We start from the raw sequence: 20,024 nt of genomic DNA, 5'->3' as shown, positions 1-20,024 counted from the left end.
TTAATTGTTTGTCGGTGGAAAATAGTTTTTTTTAAAAATCAAGAAAACAATTATTGATTCCTTGATGATGCTCATGTAGCCGCAAAATTGATTCTAGATGAAAATACGTAAGAAAATGGATTTGGATTTTCCATAAGCCCAGTTTCTACCAAAAAATAAGCAATTATGTATTATTTTCTAAATAATTATGATAACAGTCATAAGTGTGAGATGTAGACTTGGAACTTGTAAATACTGGATTTTTTCCCTCATTATTACGATCTCCAATTTTTTAAAATTCTTTAGTGAATTGAGTCCATTTCGGGAAGTTTCTGAAGGTAGCACAAACTCTCTTTCATGGTACTTTGTCATGTTAGTGACGCTGTTGTACGGGCGCTAATGCTACATACTGTATGTGAACAACAGGTACTTGTAATAATGTCCTAACACAGACAAACACCATTTTAAAATAAATCATTTTAATATAATTTATTAGTAGTAACAGAAAAAAAAACAAGCTGTAAGAAGAAGCAGTGGTTAAACAAAACTACAGTCCGAATTTTAGCTTAGTCAGCATGTTTCACTCCGTGTGCGAACAGAAAACGTCTTAATTCGAAAAATTAAATCACATACTCTTTTATTGAGCATATTTAATTTTTAGCAGTGCAGACTATTTTCATACAGTCTGTATTTATGTAAAAAGTTGTTGTACTTGAATTTGAATGGCATTTTTTTTCACTAAAACTGCTTTTTTTTATTAGGAAAAATAAGATAGAAGTCGATCAACGAGGTAAGTTGTTTAAGTATTTTGTAATATGCCATGGATCTTTGTCTATTTAACTATTACTTTACGTATTGTCATTCGTTGTTCATTACATCCTCAACTAGCTACCATTTACTATTATCTTAAGCATTAGGTAGTTACTTAAATTCAAAAGTTTAAGTCAAAACTCAGCTGTTGTTGAGCTCAGTTAAATATAGTTGAGCAAAGCATTTGGTAATAATGCACTGCACTACAATTAATTTATTTATTGCTTACTAGAAAACTGTTTCGGTTGGATGACGGCAATATAAATGTAAGTATTTTGTGTTTGTATTGAATTCTTTAAGGTTTCTTGGACTCAGTTTGGTGAGAGAAACAAACCTCTGAAAACCAGGTGAGTAGTAAATTTATGATTATTGCTTTTGTAAGGTAAAATCATACAGAAAATAAGCTTGTTTAATTTACCACAACCGTTTTTAAAGCCAAAATGCTAAATTAGTAGCCACTTGATTTTAATCTTTTTTTTTTAAAAACTGGAGCTGTATGACAATATTTGTGTGAATTGCAGCTACACATGAATAATAAAAGTATTATATGTTTAAAATCAACTAAATGGAGGTTTTAAGAAAACCTGACTGTAGCGTTGGTTTCAGTTTGGTTTTCTCGTTAGCTAATATGTTATAAATACTACTTCAGTACTGGAAAGCTAAACCGACCGAAACGGAAGCTAATTTCCGTTAGCAAGAAAAATGGTAAGACGTTGACTAAATGTGTCAAAATTTTTATTTTTTTTATTTAGTTTTTACTTGTTAAACCTCAATTTGGATTCAGAAAGTCAAATTTTACGAATAATAAGAATAATAATAATAAGAATTTTGACTGTATTTTGTGCAGACTGCGATTCTTAACTTAGGGTCTTATTAATAACTGTGATTCATCTTTTCTTGATTTAAGTATCTCATTATTTTACGTTATTTGAGAATTTATGTTTTTTTTCTTTTGTCATCCCTAATATGTAATGTGTGTCTTTTTGAAGAAAAATAAAGGTGGTAACGTGGCCTTGTCTCATCCGGGCTACTGCAGCCTTTGGTAGCTTAATTGTTGACCACAGAAGAGTAAATTTGGGATTTTTTAAGCACATAGAAAGTCAGAGCCGATGCACTATAGGATTATTGTCTGAGTTCAATAATGTACTTTCAGTGCTTTGACTTGACTCAGTAGTTTGTCTTAAAAAATTGGACTAAAACTGACAACTGCAGGCAAAACTTGTTGGAGGTCTGAATTGGTCTCTGAATCACTGAGCCCCTTTTTTTTCTGGTCCGGATGAAAACCTGAGAACGAGAGAAAGTGTTTGAAACTTGCAGTATTTGGTCCAAAACCTAGAAATGAGTTAGCATTTTAGCACCCCCGGTTCCCTCGCCTCAGAGTCTCTGGGTTTTTGGTAAGATGTCTAAAAAAATGCTGCCTTCATGTGCATTTTGGAAATATTGTACTTCTCGGTTGTGCAGTCATGATTAGGACATATGCACATTCACAAGCTGAAGAGACTTTCACGTTTTATTCTCCGGCATAAAATACATCAATAAATAAAAAAAATTATCTTTATATTTTTTGCAATGATCCAAAATCAAATGGAAAAATCCCATCGGCTTTTTGACGAGGGAACCAGGGAGACTCTAACTTCTGCTTTGGCTTACAGAAAAACATCATCAAGCAGCACTTTTTCTTGTAACATACAGTTTGGTATTAGTACTTGTACTTTAGTAACAGGTCTCAATACTTTCTGCACTGCTGTCAGTACTAGAATAAAAGGAGTTTAAGTAATGTGTTACCTGCAAACCTCATTGCGTTAAAGAGTTGGAGCTGTAGAGAGAATGGAGACAGGTTTTTCTGAGTTTTAGGTATTTTTTGTTAACAAAAAATAAAAATTAGAAATAAAATGGTGCTCTCTGGTTGTAAAAAGAAACAGCTACTGTTTTACCTCCTGGTTTCACCTCTGGCTTCAGCAAACTTGTGTCTCAGCAGGAAAGAGGCCACAGCGTCAGCGACCTTCACAAACAAAGACAAAACATTTCAGTAACTAATTAACCTTTAGGGACTGTTTGGTGCATTTTACACACTTTTTATTCTTCTTTTCTTTTTTATAATTTTGGCTGTGTTCATGCATATGGCTTAAATTTTTGCAAGATTGTGTATTTTAGTGGAATCGGTGAATTTCCAGCTCAGCTCCTACAATAAGTCTAAAATACACTGTGGAAACTAAATAGTTACATTCAGACTGTTCAGGTCAAAACATGCTCCACTGAAACCCATTCAAACTGACATTTTGGATCCCACAGCCATGCTGCTAATCATTGACATATCCCAGACTATCATCATAAAAAAAATTTAAAAAAATAAAAAAATCTCCTTAAATCATTTTCTATGGTTTATTGTTTTGTTTTGTTTTTTAAAGTTTAAAATTAAATTTCTGAGAATTAATGAATATGTGATAATTATGATTTGGACTGATGTTTAAAAAATTGAAAGTGAAAGTAGAAAATCATAATAGTTTTATAGCGTGATTTTCAAAAGCACATTTTGTGCACGGAGCAATATGAGTGTGCGTAATATTAAAGCGGGCCCTAAAGGGTTAATTGTACTTAGATATATTATGCATAGTATGCCTTACTTTGTCTGGTTTGTCTTCTTGCACTGCGTGTCCACAGGGGGGCAGCACCTGCATCATGAATTTACCTGGAGACAAACGGAGACACAGGTACACACACACACACGCACACACACACACACACTCTGAGATGCTGTTTTCTCACACACACTCCTGTGCTGTCACTTCCAGCGTGGCTGTTGACTGACAGAAGCAGCTGTCTCTGGAGAGGAAACTGCCGCCTCAAGGTGTGTGTGTTTGTGTGTGTACACCTGAGTGTGACTGATTGTGTGTTTGTGTACACGTGAGTGTGTCTGTGTGTGTCCTCAGAGACGCCTCTGCAGCAATGGAGACGTCCTTCACCTTTTCCCTCACAGTTAGTTTAGAAACACCAACAGAAGGTCAAATACTCCCAGAGTTTCTCTACATGTTTAGTTTATCCAGAACTACATTTCCCATCAGCCCTGTCAAATCGTGCACATGTCTCCCTCCTCCTTATAGAGGACCAACATATTGCAGGTGATATATTTCTATTTTCTGTCACCCGAAAGTCTTTGGCTCGGGTTTGTACCGATGCTCAGTGGTATAAGAAGAATTGCTTTTCTTAGGGACTGTTTGTTATTTATGAGAGGGGAGCAGGCGGCGCATAAAAATGAACTGAAAACATCATCTCTTGCAGAAATTGCAATGTTCTTTTTTTTTTATCAAAATGTTTTAAAACGGTGACTGCTGTGTTCGCTGAGTCAGCGTCTCACCTTGCATCTGGCCGATCATCAGGTCTCTGTCCAGCCGGTCGATTCCTGCAAACAGGAGCAGCTTCACATAAGTGTCGAACATTACCGATTATCACTATTATGATTGATTTTTTAAGGTAATATTCAGCAACAGCTAGTACACACACAGGTAGTACTTTTTACCCTTAAAAGGACTTACGGAGGTTATGAAAAACTCACCAGCCAGCAGCAGGAGTTTGGGCAGATTGCAGCCCAGGAAGAGGTTGGAGGTTCCTCTAAACCAGCCGTCCCAGTACTTCTCTGACTTGGACAGATCTATACGCCACATGTACACACTCTACCGCACAGATACACAAGGGGTTAATTAATACTCTTTATGATAATGTAGGAGAAAAACATTAAGACGTTTGATGTAGGAGAACGAATCAAGTTATCTGCCTGTGTTAGGGTTGAGTGGTGGAAGTAATAATTGTGAGTTAATGGAATCACATTAAATATTATTATATATGTTGGAGTGTAGGCGTGTTTTCCAGGTTTTGATGTTTAACCCTTTAAAACCTGGACTGACACTGCCTTTCTGTTGCTGCATTCAGACACCGTTCACGAGTATTTCAACCTTTGAACCCTTGAAACCAAATTAGTTTGATTTCTTTAAAAAAAAAAGCAGCAGCCTGGCAGAGAAGTCATGCAAGAAGAAATGGGTAAATTTTTTTAAAAAATGAAATGTATTTCTAATTCTCATAATTTTGTCTCATTTTCTAATTTTTCCTAATTTTCTCTCATAAATTTTATAATATATGTATATTTTTCTAAATCCATTCCCTGTTTTTTCTTTTTTTTCCACTTTGTTTTGTTTTTGTTTCTTTGTATCTTGTAAAAAAAAAAAACATAATTATTTGAATATAGGATTTCCCGTTTTTTGTTTATAATTTTTCTGACATAATTTTTCAGGTTGTTTTCTTGTTAGCTTTTACAATTTTTTTCCAATTTGTTCATTATCTTTTCCCATGTTTTTGAAGAGAAATAATCCTTTCTGCTCGGTTTCAAAGGTTTCAATACTTCGGCGTCTAAATGCAGCACAAGACAAACTGATGTCCGGCCAGGTTTCGAAAGGTTAAAGTTCGTAATAATTAAAAAAGTCAACAGAAGATTATTTTAACCCCAGGAGTTTCCGAACATTGGTTTTCATCCCCGGCCTTCGCTGCGACTCACCTCTGAAGCGGCGTTTTCCTTGTCGTTGACGTAGCTCTGATCGTAAAACTCTTCGTTACCTTCGACGACCACGTCGGTCACCGGGCCGGCGTGCTCCGAAGTGTCGGCCTCCTCCACCTCACATCTTTACAGACAGGAAGAAGAAAGAGCATAATGTTTAACATAATGGAAATTTCAAATTAAAAGCCTCCTAGCGTTTCAGTGGAATTCTTAAAACAGCCATTTAATATTCTCAAATTTAAAGTAACGAATAACTGAGTTAGCAATGTAACGCGGCCCATTAAGAGCTTTGTATGTTCGGAGAAGGACCTTAAAATCAATTCTAAATGTTACAGGAAGCTAAAACTGGGCTAATGTGCTCTCTCCTCTTGGTTCTGATTAACAGCTAAAATGCAGAGTTTTGGATCAGCTGAAGTCTCTTCGTGGATTTTTTTCGGTAAACCAGTAAAAAAAAGTGCGTTACAGTAATGGAGTCGGCTTGAAATAACAGCACGGTTCAGTTTTCGGCGTCTTTTCGATTCATAAATGGCCATACTTCAGCCTACCTTTTGATCTGACCGACCATTGAGACTCTGGCAGATTCCAGGTTTCTGATTTGTCCGCTCTTGACGCTGAAAAGGAGTTTAAAAAAAGGACGTGTTAGTGGTCCCGGTAAGAGCTGAACTTACGTATCACCCCACTCTGGAGTGGAGCTGACTCTAAAGATGGGCTTTCATCAGACTTTTGAATATGTGAATAAGTGTATCATCTGTGTTTTTTCAGTTAAATTGGACCTTAAATGCTCACCTCCACTCAATAGCTTGATCCATGGACATGAAGGACTTGGGTCTTCCCTTCAGGAAGTTCTGTATGCTGTGGAGAACCTCCATCGCACTGCCTACAGGAAACAAATAGGAAGTCCACTTTTGTGAACATAAAAATAACACAATTAAACGAAAGAAAGAAAAACACGCTCTTACCTTCCACAACGTCTATCACCACCAGGCCCACAGTGGTTGGTAGCAGCATGTTGCTGGCTGTATGCACTGCGATCGCCCCGCCAACACCGTGGCCAATCAGGACGATGGGGGGAGGAGTCTCACCGTAGCAAGCCCCAATCACATTGGCTACATCGCTGAGGGGGGTGGAGCAGAAAAATGATAGTAGCAGTAACAGTTCTGGTCGGACGGGTTTCCTTTACACATTTGTGCAAAACTCAAGCGATATTTTCAAAATGTTGATAAAACACAATTGCGAGATGACTGCGTGTCCACTGAGTGATGTTGTGCGACTTCTCTGGTGATAACATCCCAGTAACCATGGCGATGGATGTTCAAACATTAGCAGCTTCATTTCTACTGCAGGCACCACAGTAGCCGTTAATAGAATGGAAATTATGGCTTTTGAATCACCTAAAATACTTCCTCATGTGAGCGTAAAACTTATTTGTGATAAATGGGAGTTTATTTCTAAATTTACAAGCTTATCGCATTTTATATTTGTAATTACAGTTTGCACAGTATAAGCATTGATGGAAACGCTATAGATATTAGCAGTTATGTGCATTTTCCTTTAGAGTTACCCTCTTCTGCTTGCAGGGTATTGTTGTTAATTTGAGTTTAAAGGACAGATGGGAGCTGTCTGCGTGTTGTTACCTGGACATGGTTTGAGTAGAGAAGTCGTCGGATTGGCGAACCAGGGTGTCACCTTAAAAGAGATTTTGAAAAGACATCAAACTGATAAAATCATTTAATGCGAAAGCAAATCGACTTTCCACATCTATCTAGTCTGACCAACAAAATCCACATTCTCAACAATCAGAAATTGCATGTATGTCGTTACCTCTGCCAAAGCAGTACCTTTTTAGGTTCTTCTTATATAATTTCATCAGGATTACGGAAAACGTATTATTTACTCTTTATTTCTTTACATTGCCTCACCGTGACCCCTGAGGTCCATGGCAAGTACCCTGCAGGTCACCCTGTTGGCGATGACTTTCTGCAACACAGAAAAACACCAAGACACATAAATGATATTCAGGATTATTCGTATATTGATCAACCAATCACACATTCGATTAATAAGCTGACGAGACACTTACGGTGAAGACGGCCCAGGACAGTGCCGAGTGTCCTCCTCCATGAAGCAGAACCAGCAGTGGTCCATCATGTCCTGATTTATAAATCCTGAACACGTCCCTGCTGTCGGCCCGTCCTATACACACGTTCTCCATCTGGTCAAAATACTCCCGCCAGGACACCGGCGAGTAGTCGAGCTTACCGCCAACCTCACTAGTTGACATGTAGACACGCAAAAACACACAAACTGTACTGCATGCTACTACACAAACTCATAGCAAGAATATACTGACACAGCAGCAGATTGACGTTTCTCTTTTAACGCAGATTAGTGTCAGAAATTTGTGAAATGGACACAACCTCGTAACCACGCGTTACGTGGTGGTGTTAAGTACATTAAGTCACGCAACTTTTGGTTTAACAGGACACAAACAGCGGTCTTGTGGTTGAAAATCTATGCTTGTTTGACCCATCTGGGGACAGCCTGTTCATCCGACCGTCCACAGCTCTGAAGCCCCATTAGTCCAGAAAATATCCCATCGGACGGAAAGCCCATTTCTCAAACAGCCTGTTATCCCAAAACAAAGGCCCGTTGCTCCACCTGAAATAAGGCAACCTAAATACCCCAAAAAAGTCCACATTGTAGTTTGTCTCAGCAAACCACAGATATATTACATTTCTGAACAACAAAATTAAAAAACAAAGATCCCGTTTCAGCTTAAAACACGTACACACAAGTCGATGGAAAAGCCGGAGCAGGTCACTGAAAAACACCCAGGTACGGTGGCTCAAACGCAGTGGGTAAACTTAAACTAACTAACTTCACATCATTGTTTACAGCACGTAATTTTAACACATTGTGCGCCCACCAATGGTCTTAAGGGCCAATTGATTAATTTTTATTACCCCCAAAACAACTGTAAACCCAACATTTCAAAATGCATTCAGAATTTTATTCAGCTTTACGTAAGTATAGCAAGTATAAATCTCAGACATCCAACTTGACTTTAAGAGTGCAGTTTACCAGAATTAAGTTTTATTCAAAACGTTTGACTTTCTTGTGTCACTAATTTGTCTAAACATTTTTTCCAATTGTGTTTTTGTAGGTGACTTACTGTTCTGAATCGAAGTTCTCCTCCCACATGCTGCGTCTCAGCAGGAAGACGTACGAATGTCAGCTGGTTATCTTCAGTCTGGTGTGTTTCTGCGAGGTAATTAAGCAGGTTTCCTTAAAATGCTCTGCACAACTTCCCGCTGTGTTGCACATCCATCAAGTAAAAAACAAAGCCGTGTGGTGAGAGTACAAACGCACTGACGGACAATACCTAGTCAGCTGTTGTTGTCAGTTAGCATCACTTTCAGAGCGTCCTATTGGCTGAGACAGCTGACAGAAATGTGTCTTATCTAAAGAGGCTTCATGTTTGAAGATGTTTCTGGAGTGCAGCAGTAAAAGATGCTTTTACTCAACTGTACTTATGTTAAAATTTGACAAACTTCTACCATACCGTGGTAGAGAATTTCAAGCTAAAGCTTTTACTCGAAAGAAAAAAAGCTTACTTCACTCTCATATAAATACTTCTACCACTGACCTTGATAAAGTTTTACACCAATACATGGAGAACTTGTCATGGCAGAAAAAGCCGAACTAATGATATCAACTATGTTTCACTTAGATGTCAGAGTAAGACTTGTCAGCGTATCAGGGACCCCATGGATCCTTAAAAAGTCTTAAAAGGTTTTGAACCCATCATTCTAAAAAATAAGACCTTAATTGGCTTTAAAATGTCTTGAATAAATCTTAAATCAAAATACTTAAAAATGCTTAGACACTGGAGATTGAATTTAAAAAGAAAAAATTTGGACGTAAACCCGGTGTCAAGGTCCTGCACTTTCTACATCTGCCTTCATTCCCAACCAAATCCTTTAAACGCCTGCCTGGTGTTTTGGTACCTGAAAACCCAGGCGGCAATTATGTTGCCACAACCATCTAGTCATAAAAGCAGCAATTTGTAGGAGACAGAGTTAAATCTGCACATAATCGATCGACCGATAAACCGTTTTACGTTTTTGCTGTGTTGATACCCCTTGCGTCATTTTTAATGAATAAAGAGAACAAGTATTAGGTGGAGATACAAGAGGATGGTTAACAGCAAAAAGAGGGAGACCAAGAATAAAAAACAAGTAGGTTTTTTTAAAAAAAAAAAGAAGTACGAGAACGATAAAATAGAAGAAAGGGCAAGAAAGTAACTGAAGAGAAAATCCCAAAATCCCAAAAATGATGCAGAGAAAACGTGATGATGATCTCAGTGGCTGATCTCCTCCTTCTCTCCCTCCTCCTGTTATTTATTCATAAATGCTTCCTTTGGAAAAGCACTGAAGAGGAGAGCGAGGGAACAGCCAACGCTTTTTTCTCCTGCTCGGCGAGCGGTTGTCGGACAACATGACGGATTTACACCGTTGACCGACCGACGCTGGCGTCCGTGAACCCTGAAAAGGTAGGCTACATGAAGAGTTTAAGACTACAATAAAATTTCTGTTGTGAGTTGTTTTCCAGCAATAATTTAGTAATGCTTTGTAGTATTAATTCCAAATTAAGTACTTTTTTCTCCTATGTGATTTTTGTTACTGCAGTTCCACTAATCCTATGATATCAATTTAAATATTTACTATACAGTGTGTAATGGTATTTCACAGTGCTGGGAAATATAGATAGATAGATAGATAGATAGATAGATAGATAGATAGATAGCACCCTCTGGTTCTCTAAATGTGTAATATCCTTAAAAAATAAAGTGTTTTAAGAATTTTAATAAACTGATCAGATTTTTTTGTGCAGCCCAAAACTATCAATTTAATCTTAAAGCACTTTACAATCTGTGCAGTTTACTTTTACTGTTCATTCTTACACATTTTCAATTCAGTCGAGGAAGCACATCTATTACAATTGCTGACATTTTACATATCTAAGTCATGAATATGAATGTGTGGTGCACAGCAGGAAAATCTGATCCCGAGAGGATTCGTCTGTGTGACAGAAAATAGCTTTCGGAAAAAACAGAACTGCCAGTTATTGAGTTGAGCAGCCAGAATATATGTTTGAAGGTATAACATTTTCTTTTTTTGTCATAATACCATCTATGATTAATACCGAATTAATCACTTTTTACTGGTTTGCTAAACTGTATTTAGTTTGGGTATTATAGTTGACTTGTACTGATCATTTTTTTCTACGTGTCCAATCAGGTAAGAAATTTTGAACAAGGAAGAGGACACTCTACAAACAAAAGTCTAAAACCACCACCATGGAAACCTCCCCAAACATTACGAAACGCAAGAAGGATGTTGTCCAATCAGAGTGCGCCATTCCAGAGGAGGCGGAACTTGCGGATACCGTCGGCAACACCGATCCCAATGCCAACTGGGGGTTGGAGCCTAACTTCAACCTCAACCTCACTCTGACGTCGCCAAGCAACCCCCGCCCGGCCATCCGGACTTTAAAGCTTCATGGAGGGATCAAAAAGGATAACGGGAATAAAGGTTGTGGGGCAAAAGGCACAGTTACTATGGAAACTGGCAAGTCAGAAAGCACCCTGACGGTGATTTCACCAGGTGAAAAAGATGATTCATCGCGTCAAAAAAGCAAAATTCCAGCTTTGACTCGCTCACCAACAGCCGAGACGACGGCAAGCAGCAAAGGCGAGCAAAGGCTAAAATCCCCGAACCCAAAACGTACAGCTACTCTGAGCCCCAAGATGAACACACACAGCAACACGGCAGCAAGTCCAAAATCCCATCGGGCGGATCAAACAACCACTGCTAGCAGCCCCAGAATGACCGAAAGAGTCAAAACACAAGAACAGAGATCGGAAACTGCAAGCAGCTCAAACCCCAAACCACATGTTGCACCGACAACTGGACTGACGACACTGACTACACACAAAATAACAGTAAGCCCCAAAGAAACCAAGAAACCGTCCCCAAAAACGCTACACCTTCCTATAAGCCCGAATGTCCATAGTCATAAGGGGGATTCAAACATTATCAGTCCAAACCTTGCCAATCGAATCCCAATGCTGACAACCAAAGCCCAAAAACCAGATCCAAGTAGCAAAAAACATGACTTGAGAACTCAAGGTTCTGAGACCCCCCCTGTTGGACCAAAATCCCCAAATCAGAGGACTGAAACGGCACTGCTCAGTGCCAAGACTCCTCAGCCGAGTTCTCTTAGTCCAAAATCATCCACAGAGAGAAAAGCTCCAGGGACTAGAAACAGCAACGCATCAGAGTCCAAGGAGAATCTCAGTGGTCAAGATTCAAGTGTTGGTTCTGTATCCAAAACCAGTTTCAAATCCAGTTCAAATTCTAAAGCCACTACAGCAACTACGGACAGTCTTGATCCTAAAGCTGTCTCAGACTCCAAAGCCAGTCCCAACTCAAACACAGCAATGGGGTCCAAAGATAGCCTGGACTCCAAAAGCTGTTCTGCCTCTAAAACCAGTTTAGGGTCAAAGGACAGCTTAGACTCCAAAACTGGCTCCAATTCCAAAGCCAGTCCGGATTGTAGGTCGGGGATGGGTTCCAGAGACAGCCTTGACTCTAAAACCGCTACTGAAGTCAAAACAAGTAAAATCAGTCCAGATTCTAAGACAGTCATTGGTACTAAATCTGGTATTGGGTCAAAGGACAACCGAGATCTTAAAACTCCTTCAGTCAAAACCAGTCCAAGTCTGAAACAGGGCTCTGAGTTGACTCTTAGCTCTAACCCTGATGTTCTTTCCAGTTCTAAACCCGGTCCGACCCGTTTGACTTCTAAACCTTCTCTGGTGGTCTCTGGTGCTAAGACGGACATTTTTGGATCTGTCTCTCCGTTGTCCTCTCGGACTGGTGAAGCTGGGTCCAAAGACAACAACCTCAAGGCAAGCTGCAGTCCTAAATCAAGTCCAGAACCTAAAGCTGGTTCAAGTACTTGTAAGCCCGGAGCAGTTCAGTCTAGCTCAAAGGCAGCTCTGGCAGATTTGTCTCCATCCTTGACGCTCTTTCCTGCACCAAGTCAAGCAAGTAGGAGCCCTGGGAAAGCCTTTGGAGCTAGTCTAGCTGGACCAAATGGGCAAGTCCAGAGGAGTCCAGGGTCTGCTCCAGGTGCATTCATTGCATTTGCATTTGCTTTATAAAACATTTGACAAACAAAATGTATTTCTATTTCTTTTGTTATGCTATTGTCTTTTGTTTTTCTGCTTCCAGGTTCTGGTGAGATTTTAGGCCTGATGGCTCCTCTGGCCACCTCCAGCCCCAAAACCAGGACCACAGTGGCCTTGACAGTGACAAGGGTTTTAACACCAGAGCCTACAACTGCTGCATCTGTAGACAGGGAAATGAATACCAGCATGACACCCCTTAATACCGGTCTAACTCGGGGTCTCACCTTTGACTTTAGCACCAAGACATCTGCAAAAACCGGTGCAGTCCGTGAGGAAGAACATTTGAAACTGCCAGAGACGAAAGTGCCAGTAGGAGGACCGGCAGTATCCCGAGGGGCCGTGCAAGCGGTAGATGTGACTGACAACGCAAAGTGTACTCCAAGAGATCGGAGGATACCAAGCACTACTCTGCGCAAACCAAATCACCCGGGAGATGTAAAAACCATTATCGCTGGTAGCCACATCTACCAGGTAACAGGTGTGGAGAGTCAGAAGGAAGAGAAGAAGAAGCAGGAGAGGGGTAAACAGAAGGATGGTCGAGATCCGCTCTCTGCTCATCCAGTGAGCAACAAGACGCTAAAGGAGACGGCGACCATGACCGACCCGAGTGAGGTGCTTCGTCTGAAGGAAGAGGACCGTAAAGAGGTGGGCGTCCAAGTGGAGGTGGAGGTGGTCAAACGCTTGGCTTCCACGAGCTCCGGTCTCCACAAAGGAGTTCCCTCCTCCTCCCTGATTGGCTCTCCCAGCTGTCAGTCAGGTAGTTTGACCTCGCCGACTGTCCCTTCGCTGTGCTGCATCCCCGCCGGGCAGCCGCCTTTCCAGCACATCTGTAAGATCGACATAGAGTTGTGCAGCCAAACGGTGCTTCCCTCTGTTGTGACGGACCGGGCGAGCTCCCTGCCCGCCTGTCTGCGAACATACAGCTTCCAGCAGAGCCCCGGCCTCATGACGGAGCAACGACTCGCACAAAACCAGGACATGAGTGCCGAGAGCATCTGGGAGGAAGAGGAGCAAAAGAAGGAGGAAGAGAATGAAAAGGAGAAGGAGAAGAGAGTGAAGCTGCAGGAGGTGGAGTGGGACGAAGAGGGCAGGACATGGGACGTGTACGGCGCCTCGGTGGACATGGAGTCCCTTGGCACAGCGATCCAGTCCCACCTGGAGTCAAAGATTCGGGAGCAGGAGAAATACATCCGGACTCTGAGGAAGTCCATCTGCTCCGACAGCAGCCTCAGAGGGTGTAAGATGAAGAAGAGGAAGAAGAGGAGAGGGGGGATCCTGGGATGCTGCAGGAAGGCGCCCGCTGTGGCAGACTGAGACTAAACCAGCACGATAAATCCTCTGTACACCAGATTTTAAAACACAAATATTTACAATCCGTCTATCATTTGTTCATGCATTTTTCAAAGCAAAACTTTTTTTTTTAAATTTTTGTTTCCAAAACCAAAATGATAAAAACAGACAATGACTAATTTTTCCACTTTTCAGTTTTGTGCTCAAATTTAAAAAAAAAAAAAAAAAAAGGTTTTGTTTGTAAAGTCAACGTAGAACTCCAATTTATAAAATTAACTTAGAATTTCTATTTTCTCATTTTTTATAGGTAAAGTTACACAGACCAGCCTCGTTATCCATTCATTCATTTTTCTCTTTTTTTCTCTTTTTCTTCTTTTTTTCGCATAAAAATCGGAAAAATTAATCAATATCTGTTCTTATCCTTTTGCTTTTGGAAATCAATATTACAAAAACAAGTCTTATAGCTTTATTTTGAAAAATGAATGAATGAATGAATACTGCACTCACGTCTTCACATTAAGGCCTGCATGTATTTCTACAACATTGATTACTTCAAATAGAACAGCAATACAACCCTCTTTGCACACAAAGCAAACAAGCTCTTTGCTGCTCAAACAACAAAATTCATGCATGTTTTATGGTGACTTGTTTTATTTTTAGGTCAATTGTTGTCATCAATTTTTTATTTATTTGTTGTTGTTTTTTAAGGATAAAATGTTGAAGACGTTTGTCAACACCAGGGAATTCAGAGCATTTACTCTCTGTAGTATAATTAAAAAAAACATTAAAATTTCAAAGGTTTTTATGTAATAACCATAGAATAACAGCATAAAACACCAGTTGTTATAACTAATAACCTTAATGTAGCTATTTTTATATTTAAAAAAAAACTTTCAGTGTATTTCCAGTTTTTGAAGTGAAGCGAAGAGGACAGCAGCTCTCTGCTCCTCACTGGTGGTAAATATTTCATCCACTTCCTTTTTTAACGAAACGCCGCACAAACCACTCAGGCACTCAATGTGTGTGTGTGTGTGTGTGTGTGTGTGTGTGTGTGTGTGTGTGTGTGTGTGTGTGTGTGTGTGTGTGTGTGTGTGTGTGTGTGTGAGAGAGAGAGAGAGAGAGAAATTAATGTTTTCTGCAAATTTCTGCGTTACTTCCTGTACCTTTTGTATCTTTTCCTTTATTGTTGTTTCCCGTGTTTTCTTTTCCATTTCCCATCGTTTTTTCCCTCTTTACGTCTCCATTTTTAGTTTTCCCTCTCCCTGTCTTTCTTTTCCTTTTCTCTTTATTTCCTTTTCCTATTTCCTCTTCTTTTCTTTATGTTCCTTTTCTTGTCTCCCTCTTTTCTTGAGTTTGTCTTTCTTTGCTTTTCTTTACAGTCTTTTTTGTTTCCTTCATTTTCTTTTCGTGTACATTCCCCTTTTTTCCTTTCTGTTCCCGTCTTTTCTGTTTCCTTTTCACTCAAACACAGTTTTCCTTCTTTATTAATGCACTTTTCTTTTTTGTGGTGCCATATTGTAACAGCACACGTGATACATCAGCATAAACTAAACGTGAAATTAAAAATCTTTTCTTCGTTCTGTCGTCATATTTGTGGCCTCATGTCCGACTCAGAAAACCAGCACAGAAAATTAACTTTACGCACACTCCTTTATCTGTTTTCTTGTCCTTTCATTCTCTCCATTTCTCCTCCGTTTTGCACACATTTCCTCCTCTTCCTCGTCTCACTTTCCCTCCGTTATCTCAGCAGTGGAGTCATGTTGTCGACGGAGCACCGGGTTGCTTCCCTGAATTATTCAGAAACATTAGAGTCACGCTCGTGTTAACAACAGAGTCTCTACGCCATGTTTTATTCAGTCTGCGCTTCCGATACACTGAGGTCGCACACACACACACACACACACACACACACACTTCACTGTGTGCATTAACATTCTCAAAAAATCTCGTAAAGTTTGTAATTTAGACACAAAACCTTAAAAAATCATCTGTGCAGGATTTTCTGTGTTTTTATTTTTACATTATCGTCTGACTAAATGACTAAATCCTTCTCATATGTGACGTAGATACATACAAAAAATCCTCTCATGTTTACGATTATGAGAGCTGTTTGGGTTTAACTGACCAATCAGAGAGCAGGTGACCGGGCCTGGAGGTCAAACACGAGTGTTTATCGTGTCTCGAGGACATCACCACTCTTCTTCTCCGCCTGGTCTTCGTCCGGCCGAGCTGATATGGACATAACAAGAAACAAATCATATGCATTCATATATATATATATATATGAATGTGTGTGTGTGTGTGTGTGTGTTAGTACCTTTAACGGTGATCCAGCTTTCATGAGACGGTCCGTCCACTGGGTGGCGACAGTTGTAGATTCCCTCGTCAGCTTTGGTCACTGCTGTCAGAGTCAAGTTGCCTTCAGTTAAAACCCTGAAAGACAAAAAAACAGGAAACACCAAAGTTGTGTAAATAACTGGCAGTTGCTCTTTTAAATACCTCAGTGTGATCTTTATATTTTATTCATTATTCCTCGTTTCTGCAATAGTTAAATGTGGTTCCCCTACAGCTGTACAACAAATAGCCCCCCTGGTTAATAACAATATCCTCGATCCTGGAAACGCAGAGGCTGATTTTTGGTCGGGACATTAACACTTTTCAGTGCTGCTTGACTGATTTAAAAGAGCACAGCAATGTTTGACAAACCTTTTTTGTTGACATCCCAGTAACTTAAGACAGATTTCGGCTTTACACGATGGTGCCAAACCTGTAACGAATATTCTAACATGTAAAGTAAATATTAATCACCCAAAGTAATGGGATATTTTACCTTATCTGACGGTGGTTCTTGTAGAAGTCGGCTCTGAAGTTGGAGGTTTTTTCCTCTGTGGTTCTGTTTTTGTGTAAACAGCGTAGCGTCACGTCCTCGCCTTCAAACACAGGAAGTGGCGGGCTCTCTAGGACCACCCTCACACCAGCTGCACAGAGGACAGTTTGGCTGAGCTGCAGTTTGCAAATACTTTGTTTAAATCAAATGCATGAACTTACTGTCCTGTTGTCGACTGGGCATCGGAGCTTGTTTACTGATCGCTCACTAAATAAAAAAGACCTTCACCCCTGAGGAAAGGCTGAGTACCAGCGGTGGTGATGTTGAGGGCGTTGCTCCTCTCTCCTGCTGGAGTCTCACACCAGTACAGGACGTCCGACCAGGGGTATCCAGCACGGACCGTGCAGGACAGGCGGCGTCCTGAGGTCACTTGATTTCGACACTCTCTGATATTTCCCATAAAGTTGTCGAATCTTGTAAAACAGAAGCACCATGTGTTGTTAATCTTGTAGTTTTTGAGTTTAAGTGAGTGTGTCACACTAAATACTATAGTTTACACTTAAATATCTCAAAAACCACTGGACAGATATTCATATTATTTCAAGAACACCTCGCAGGAATTTCACCAAATTTGGCAAAAATGTCAATTTGGACTCAAGGATAAACTGACAAGAATTTGGTGCTCATAGGTCACTGTGACCTTTCATCCATCTTATTGGATCTTCGTGATATTTCAAGAACACTTTGATGAAATCTCTTCAAATCTGGCGCACAGTGTCAAAGTAAAAGTCTGACCTCATCATCTCCCACTGGGAGTTATCGTCGGGCAGCTGGCAGCTCACATTGAACGTCTCGCCATTGAAGAACTGGTTCCTGCTGTGGCTGCTCACATCTATGGCGGCTCTCGGAGAAGCATCTGTGTTGGGAGTTAACAGAAATCCACGAAAATAATAACTGATTATTTTCCAACACGTCTTCTCCCAACTCGTCACATGGTACCGCTCTGTCAGTGACCTTCTGCGTGTGTTTTTGACGTTTTAGGTATCCGTGTCAGCTGTTAACGCTCTGGGATGTTGTTACCGTGACGTCAACAAAACCACATGGTGGTGCAATATGTGTCCTCGTTTACACAACAGTGCGGACAGTCACGATGGTTTGGATTAGGCACCGAAGTCACGGACGGATACGTTTAGGCAAAACAGGCACATAGAAGGTGTAGAAATAAAATCTCATCCACACGGGAAGTAAACTCTGTGGCGTATAACAACAACGCCGCTGGTTCTGTCCGAGCACATCCTCATCTGACGCCGTCCAGCCTGTTTACGGTTGGACGCGGGAGGTGACTTTGGCGTCACGCTTGTACGCTGAAAGCACTGACAGAGCGGCACTATTTACGAGTTTGGATTGAGAACAAGCTGTATTTTCGTGTAATATGAAATCAACGTTTGTTCCTAACCAGCCACCCAGAGAATTTGGTGCCAATCTCGAACATAAACACGAGGGAAGCTGCCGTCATCGTCACAGGTGTAGACACCCTGGTGCTCATGGGTAACGGGGCTCAGCACATAGGAGATGCCTTTAGACGCCCGTTGACTCACTAAGACCTGTGAAAGGAGAGAAGATGATATCATTATGCCAGCAGCCTTTCCAAAACCAAAAACACACGAGCCAAAGTGTCGAGAATAGCTTGTTTTTAGTCACGTAATCCTGAAAGTCAGATGAGAGGCAGGAAGTGAAGAAGACTGCGGAGGAATCTGTGGCTAAAGTGGTCAGTTGCGAGGTCGTAGGGTCTGAATGTTGATGCTCCAAACCTTCTTGGTCCTCTCTGCAGGGCTCATCCTGGTCCAGGTCAGTTGCAGGTCCATGCTGTCGCTGTAGTTCCCGTTGTCAGCGTGCGTGGTGCAGTTGATCACCACAGTGTCGCCTTCACTGACGTACCAGGTCGGAGAGACCGTCATCTTCGTCACCATGACTTCAGTGAAAAACAACTTGGAGCTGGCGTCCCGCCGCTGTACGTCTGACGGCCGACAGAGGAGAAAGGTACGTTGTTTTATCAGGTTATACCTGACTTTATTTATTAAAAATATCACCCAACAATAACAAAAGATAAAAACAAACGATAATAATGAATCTGATAAGACAAGCTGGAAATAGAACAGTTGGCAAGACTTATTAAATAAGATTTTTATACAATAAAGCTTTATATACAAATCTCGTGTGCATCAGTTCCAAAAAGTCTAAAATAATAATGAATTGCAAATTCAAAATTAATATTTTGAATAATTATTATTATAAAAATTGCCAAAATAATAATAGTAGTTACAAAGTATTATTATTATTATTGTTATTATTATTATTATTATTATTATCTATATTTTAAAATTATGATATTTATGTTAAACTTTGAACAAAAATGATACGGCAGAAGAATCGTGAATATGATTGGATAAGTTGCTGAGACTAAAGTAAAAACAGAAATGAAATCAAACTAAATGAATAGTAGAACTTCATGTTGTGCATTAAAAGTACTCATTTTAAAGTTAGGTTGGTGTAGAAAAACATTCTGCAGATGTTATAAAATGTGTTTTGTAGAAAAATACTCACTGTGAGCTGAAGATCCATCAGAAATAATTTCTGTGTTCACAAAGTAACTGTAGACGCACAGCACTGAAAAACAACGTCAAAATAAGTTTTAAAAAATGGTGAAATATTTTAGTGAAATAATAAATGAACGTTGACACACTCACAGAGAAGCTCGCAGACTGAAGTGAGTCTCGTCATGTTCAAATCTCTGATGAATATCGACGCTCTGCAAACCTGACAGTGTTTATTTGCAGCCGGCCATTGACCCTGACGACCTGAAAAAAGGCTCTGTGAGTCATGTGACCTCCCATCCAGCCCTCTGATTGGTTTCTAGTTGCTAGATTTTTTTTGGTTTAAAGGTGAATCAAGTTAAACAAGCAAAAGAGCTTGTATTTAGGTGATTATTTTATTTCACATATCCTTTTTATAGAACTTTATATACTCCTGTGTCATTAAAGTAAATTTTATGTGAAGGAAATAACCATAAATAAACATCAAAATACAAATATAAGAGCTGATCTCATATAATAAAGCAGATAGAACAGAAGAACAAACTCTTCAATTTAATACTGATTAAACTGTAAAATATAAAAATATTGACATGGTGATACTAAAACAAGCACATTTTAAATTTGTCCAATGCAGCTGAAATGCAAAAATAAATCAATATATAAAATAATATAGAACTAAAAACTATATTAAATTTTACATTGTGATATATACATTAGTTAACG

General features: G+C 39.8%; 3 protein-coding genes across 5 annotated transcripts; 1 reads left to right on the top strand and 2 right to left on the bottom strand.

Annotated features, from left to right (window-relative positions):
* Positions 1–67: 67 nt before the first annotated feature.
* On the bottom strand, positions 68–8,551 carry LOC121962483 (protein phosphatase methylesterase 1-like). Its single transcript, XM_042512741.2, has 14 exons — positions 8,508–8,551; positions 7,416–7,605; positions 7,255–7,312; positions 6,970–7,021; positions 6,295–6,449; positions 6,122–6,212; positions 5,881–5,946; positions 5,336–5,459; positions 4,343–4,460; positions 4,145–4,189; positions 3,414–3,478; positions 2,724–2,791; positions 2,575–2,605; positions 68–2,073 (listed from the first exon to the last, which is right to left on the bottom strand). Exons 1-13 carry the CDS (start codon positions 8,534–8,536, stop codon positions 2,584–2,586), a joined length of 1,083 nt encoding a protein of 360 aa, XP_042368675.2. The 5' UTR covers positions 8,537–8,551; the 3' UTR covers positions 68–2,073; positions 2,575–2,583.
* On the top strand, positions 3,601–14,665 carry gprin3a (GPRIN family member 3a). 2 transcript variants are annotated; one of them, XM_088073773.1, is made up of 6 exons: positions 3,601–3,637; positions 8,499–8,603; positions 9,764–9,887; positions 10,388–10,494; positions 10,636–12,531; positions 12,634–14,665. In XM_088073773.1, the coding sequence occupies exons 5-6, from the start codon at positions 10,695–10,697 to the stop codon at positions 13,902–13,904; spliced, it is 3,108 nt and encodes a 1,035-aa protein (XP_087929899.1). In that variant the 5' UTR covers positions 3,601–3,637; positions 8,499–8,603; positions 9,764–9,887; positions 10,388–10,494; positions 10,636–10,694; the 3' UTR covers positions 13,905–14,665. The 2 variants fall into 2 exon arrangements, with proteins under 2 accessions (XP_087929899.1, XP_087929900.1); XM_088073774.1 differs by lacking the exon at positions 10,388–10,494.
* Positions 14,666–15,346: 681 nt separating this feature from the next.
* On the bottom strand, positions 15,347–19,564 carry LOC121962115 (uncharacterized). Of its 2 annotated transcripts, XM_088073775.1 has the most exons (10): positions 19,455–19,564; positions 19,312–19,374; positions 18,519–18,724; positions 18,164–18,311; positions 17,503–17,623; positions 17,017–17,180; positions 16,711–16,858; positions 16,198–16,313; positions 16,006–16,109; positions 15,347–15,667 (listed from the first exon to the last, which is right to left on the bottom strand). In XM_088073775.1, the coding sequence occupies exons 1-9, from the start codon at positions 19,486–19,488 to the stop codon at positions 16,051–16,053; spliced, it is 1,059 nt and encodes a 352-aa protein (XP_087929901.1). In that variant the 5' UTR covers positions 19,489–19,564; the 3' UTR covers positions 15,347–15,667; positions 16,006–16,050. The 2 variants fall into 2 exon arrangements, with proteins under 2 accessions (XP_087929901.1, XP_042368246.2); XM_042512312.2 differs by lacking the exon at positions 15,347–15,667 and having other exon boundaries at positions 15,872–16,109.
* Between the last annotated feature and the right edge of the window lie 460 nt (positions 19,565–20,024).

This window comes from Plectropomus leopardus, chromosome 23 (genome assembly GCF_026936395.1).
Source record: "Plectropomus leopardus strain MGB_pleo_1.0 chromosome 23, ASM2693639v1, whole genome shotgun sequence".
NCBI classification, from domain to species: Eukaryota; Metazoa; Chordata; class Actinopteri; order Perciformes; family Serranidae; genus Plectropomus; species Plectropomus leopardus.
This window is presented reverse-complemented; position numbering and strand designations above follow the sequence as displayed.

Coding starts and splice junctions, on each gene's coding strand:
- gprin3a (XM_088073774.1), top strand. CDS start 10,695: ATGGAAACCTCCCCAAACATTACGAAACGCAAGAAGGATGTTGTCCAA. Junction 12,532..12,633: donor GAGTCCAGGGTCTGCTCCAG/GTGCATTCATTG, acceptor TTCTGCTTCCAG/GTTCTGGTGAGATTTTAGGC.
- LOC121962115 (XM_088073775.1), bottom strand. CDS start 19,488: ATGACGAGACTCACTTCAGTCTGCGAGCTTCTCT. Junction 16,859..17,016: donor CCTCAACATCACCACCGCTG/GTACTCAGCCTT, acceptor TCCTCTGTGCAG/CTGGTGTGAGGGTGGTCCTA. Junction 16,110..16,197: donor AAGCTGGATCACCGTTAAAG/GTACTAACACAC, acceptor TGTCCATATCAG/CTCGGCCGGACGAAGACCAG.
- LOC121962483 (XM_042512741.2), bottom strand. CDS start 8,536: ATGTGGGAGGAGAACTTCGATTCAGAACA. Junction 6,213..6,294: donor GGTGATAGACGTTGTGGAAG/GTAAGAGCGTGT, acceptor TGTTTCCTGTAG/GCAGTGCGATGGAGGTTCTC. Junction 2,606..2,723: donor GCCAGAGGTGAAACCAGGAG/GTAAAACAGTAG, acceptor TTCTCTCTACAG/CTCCAACTCTTTAACGCAAT.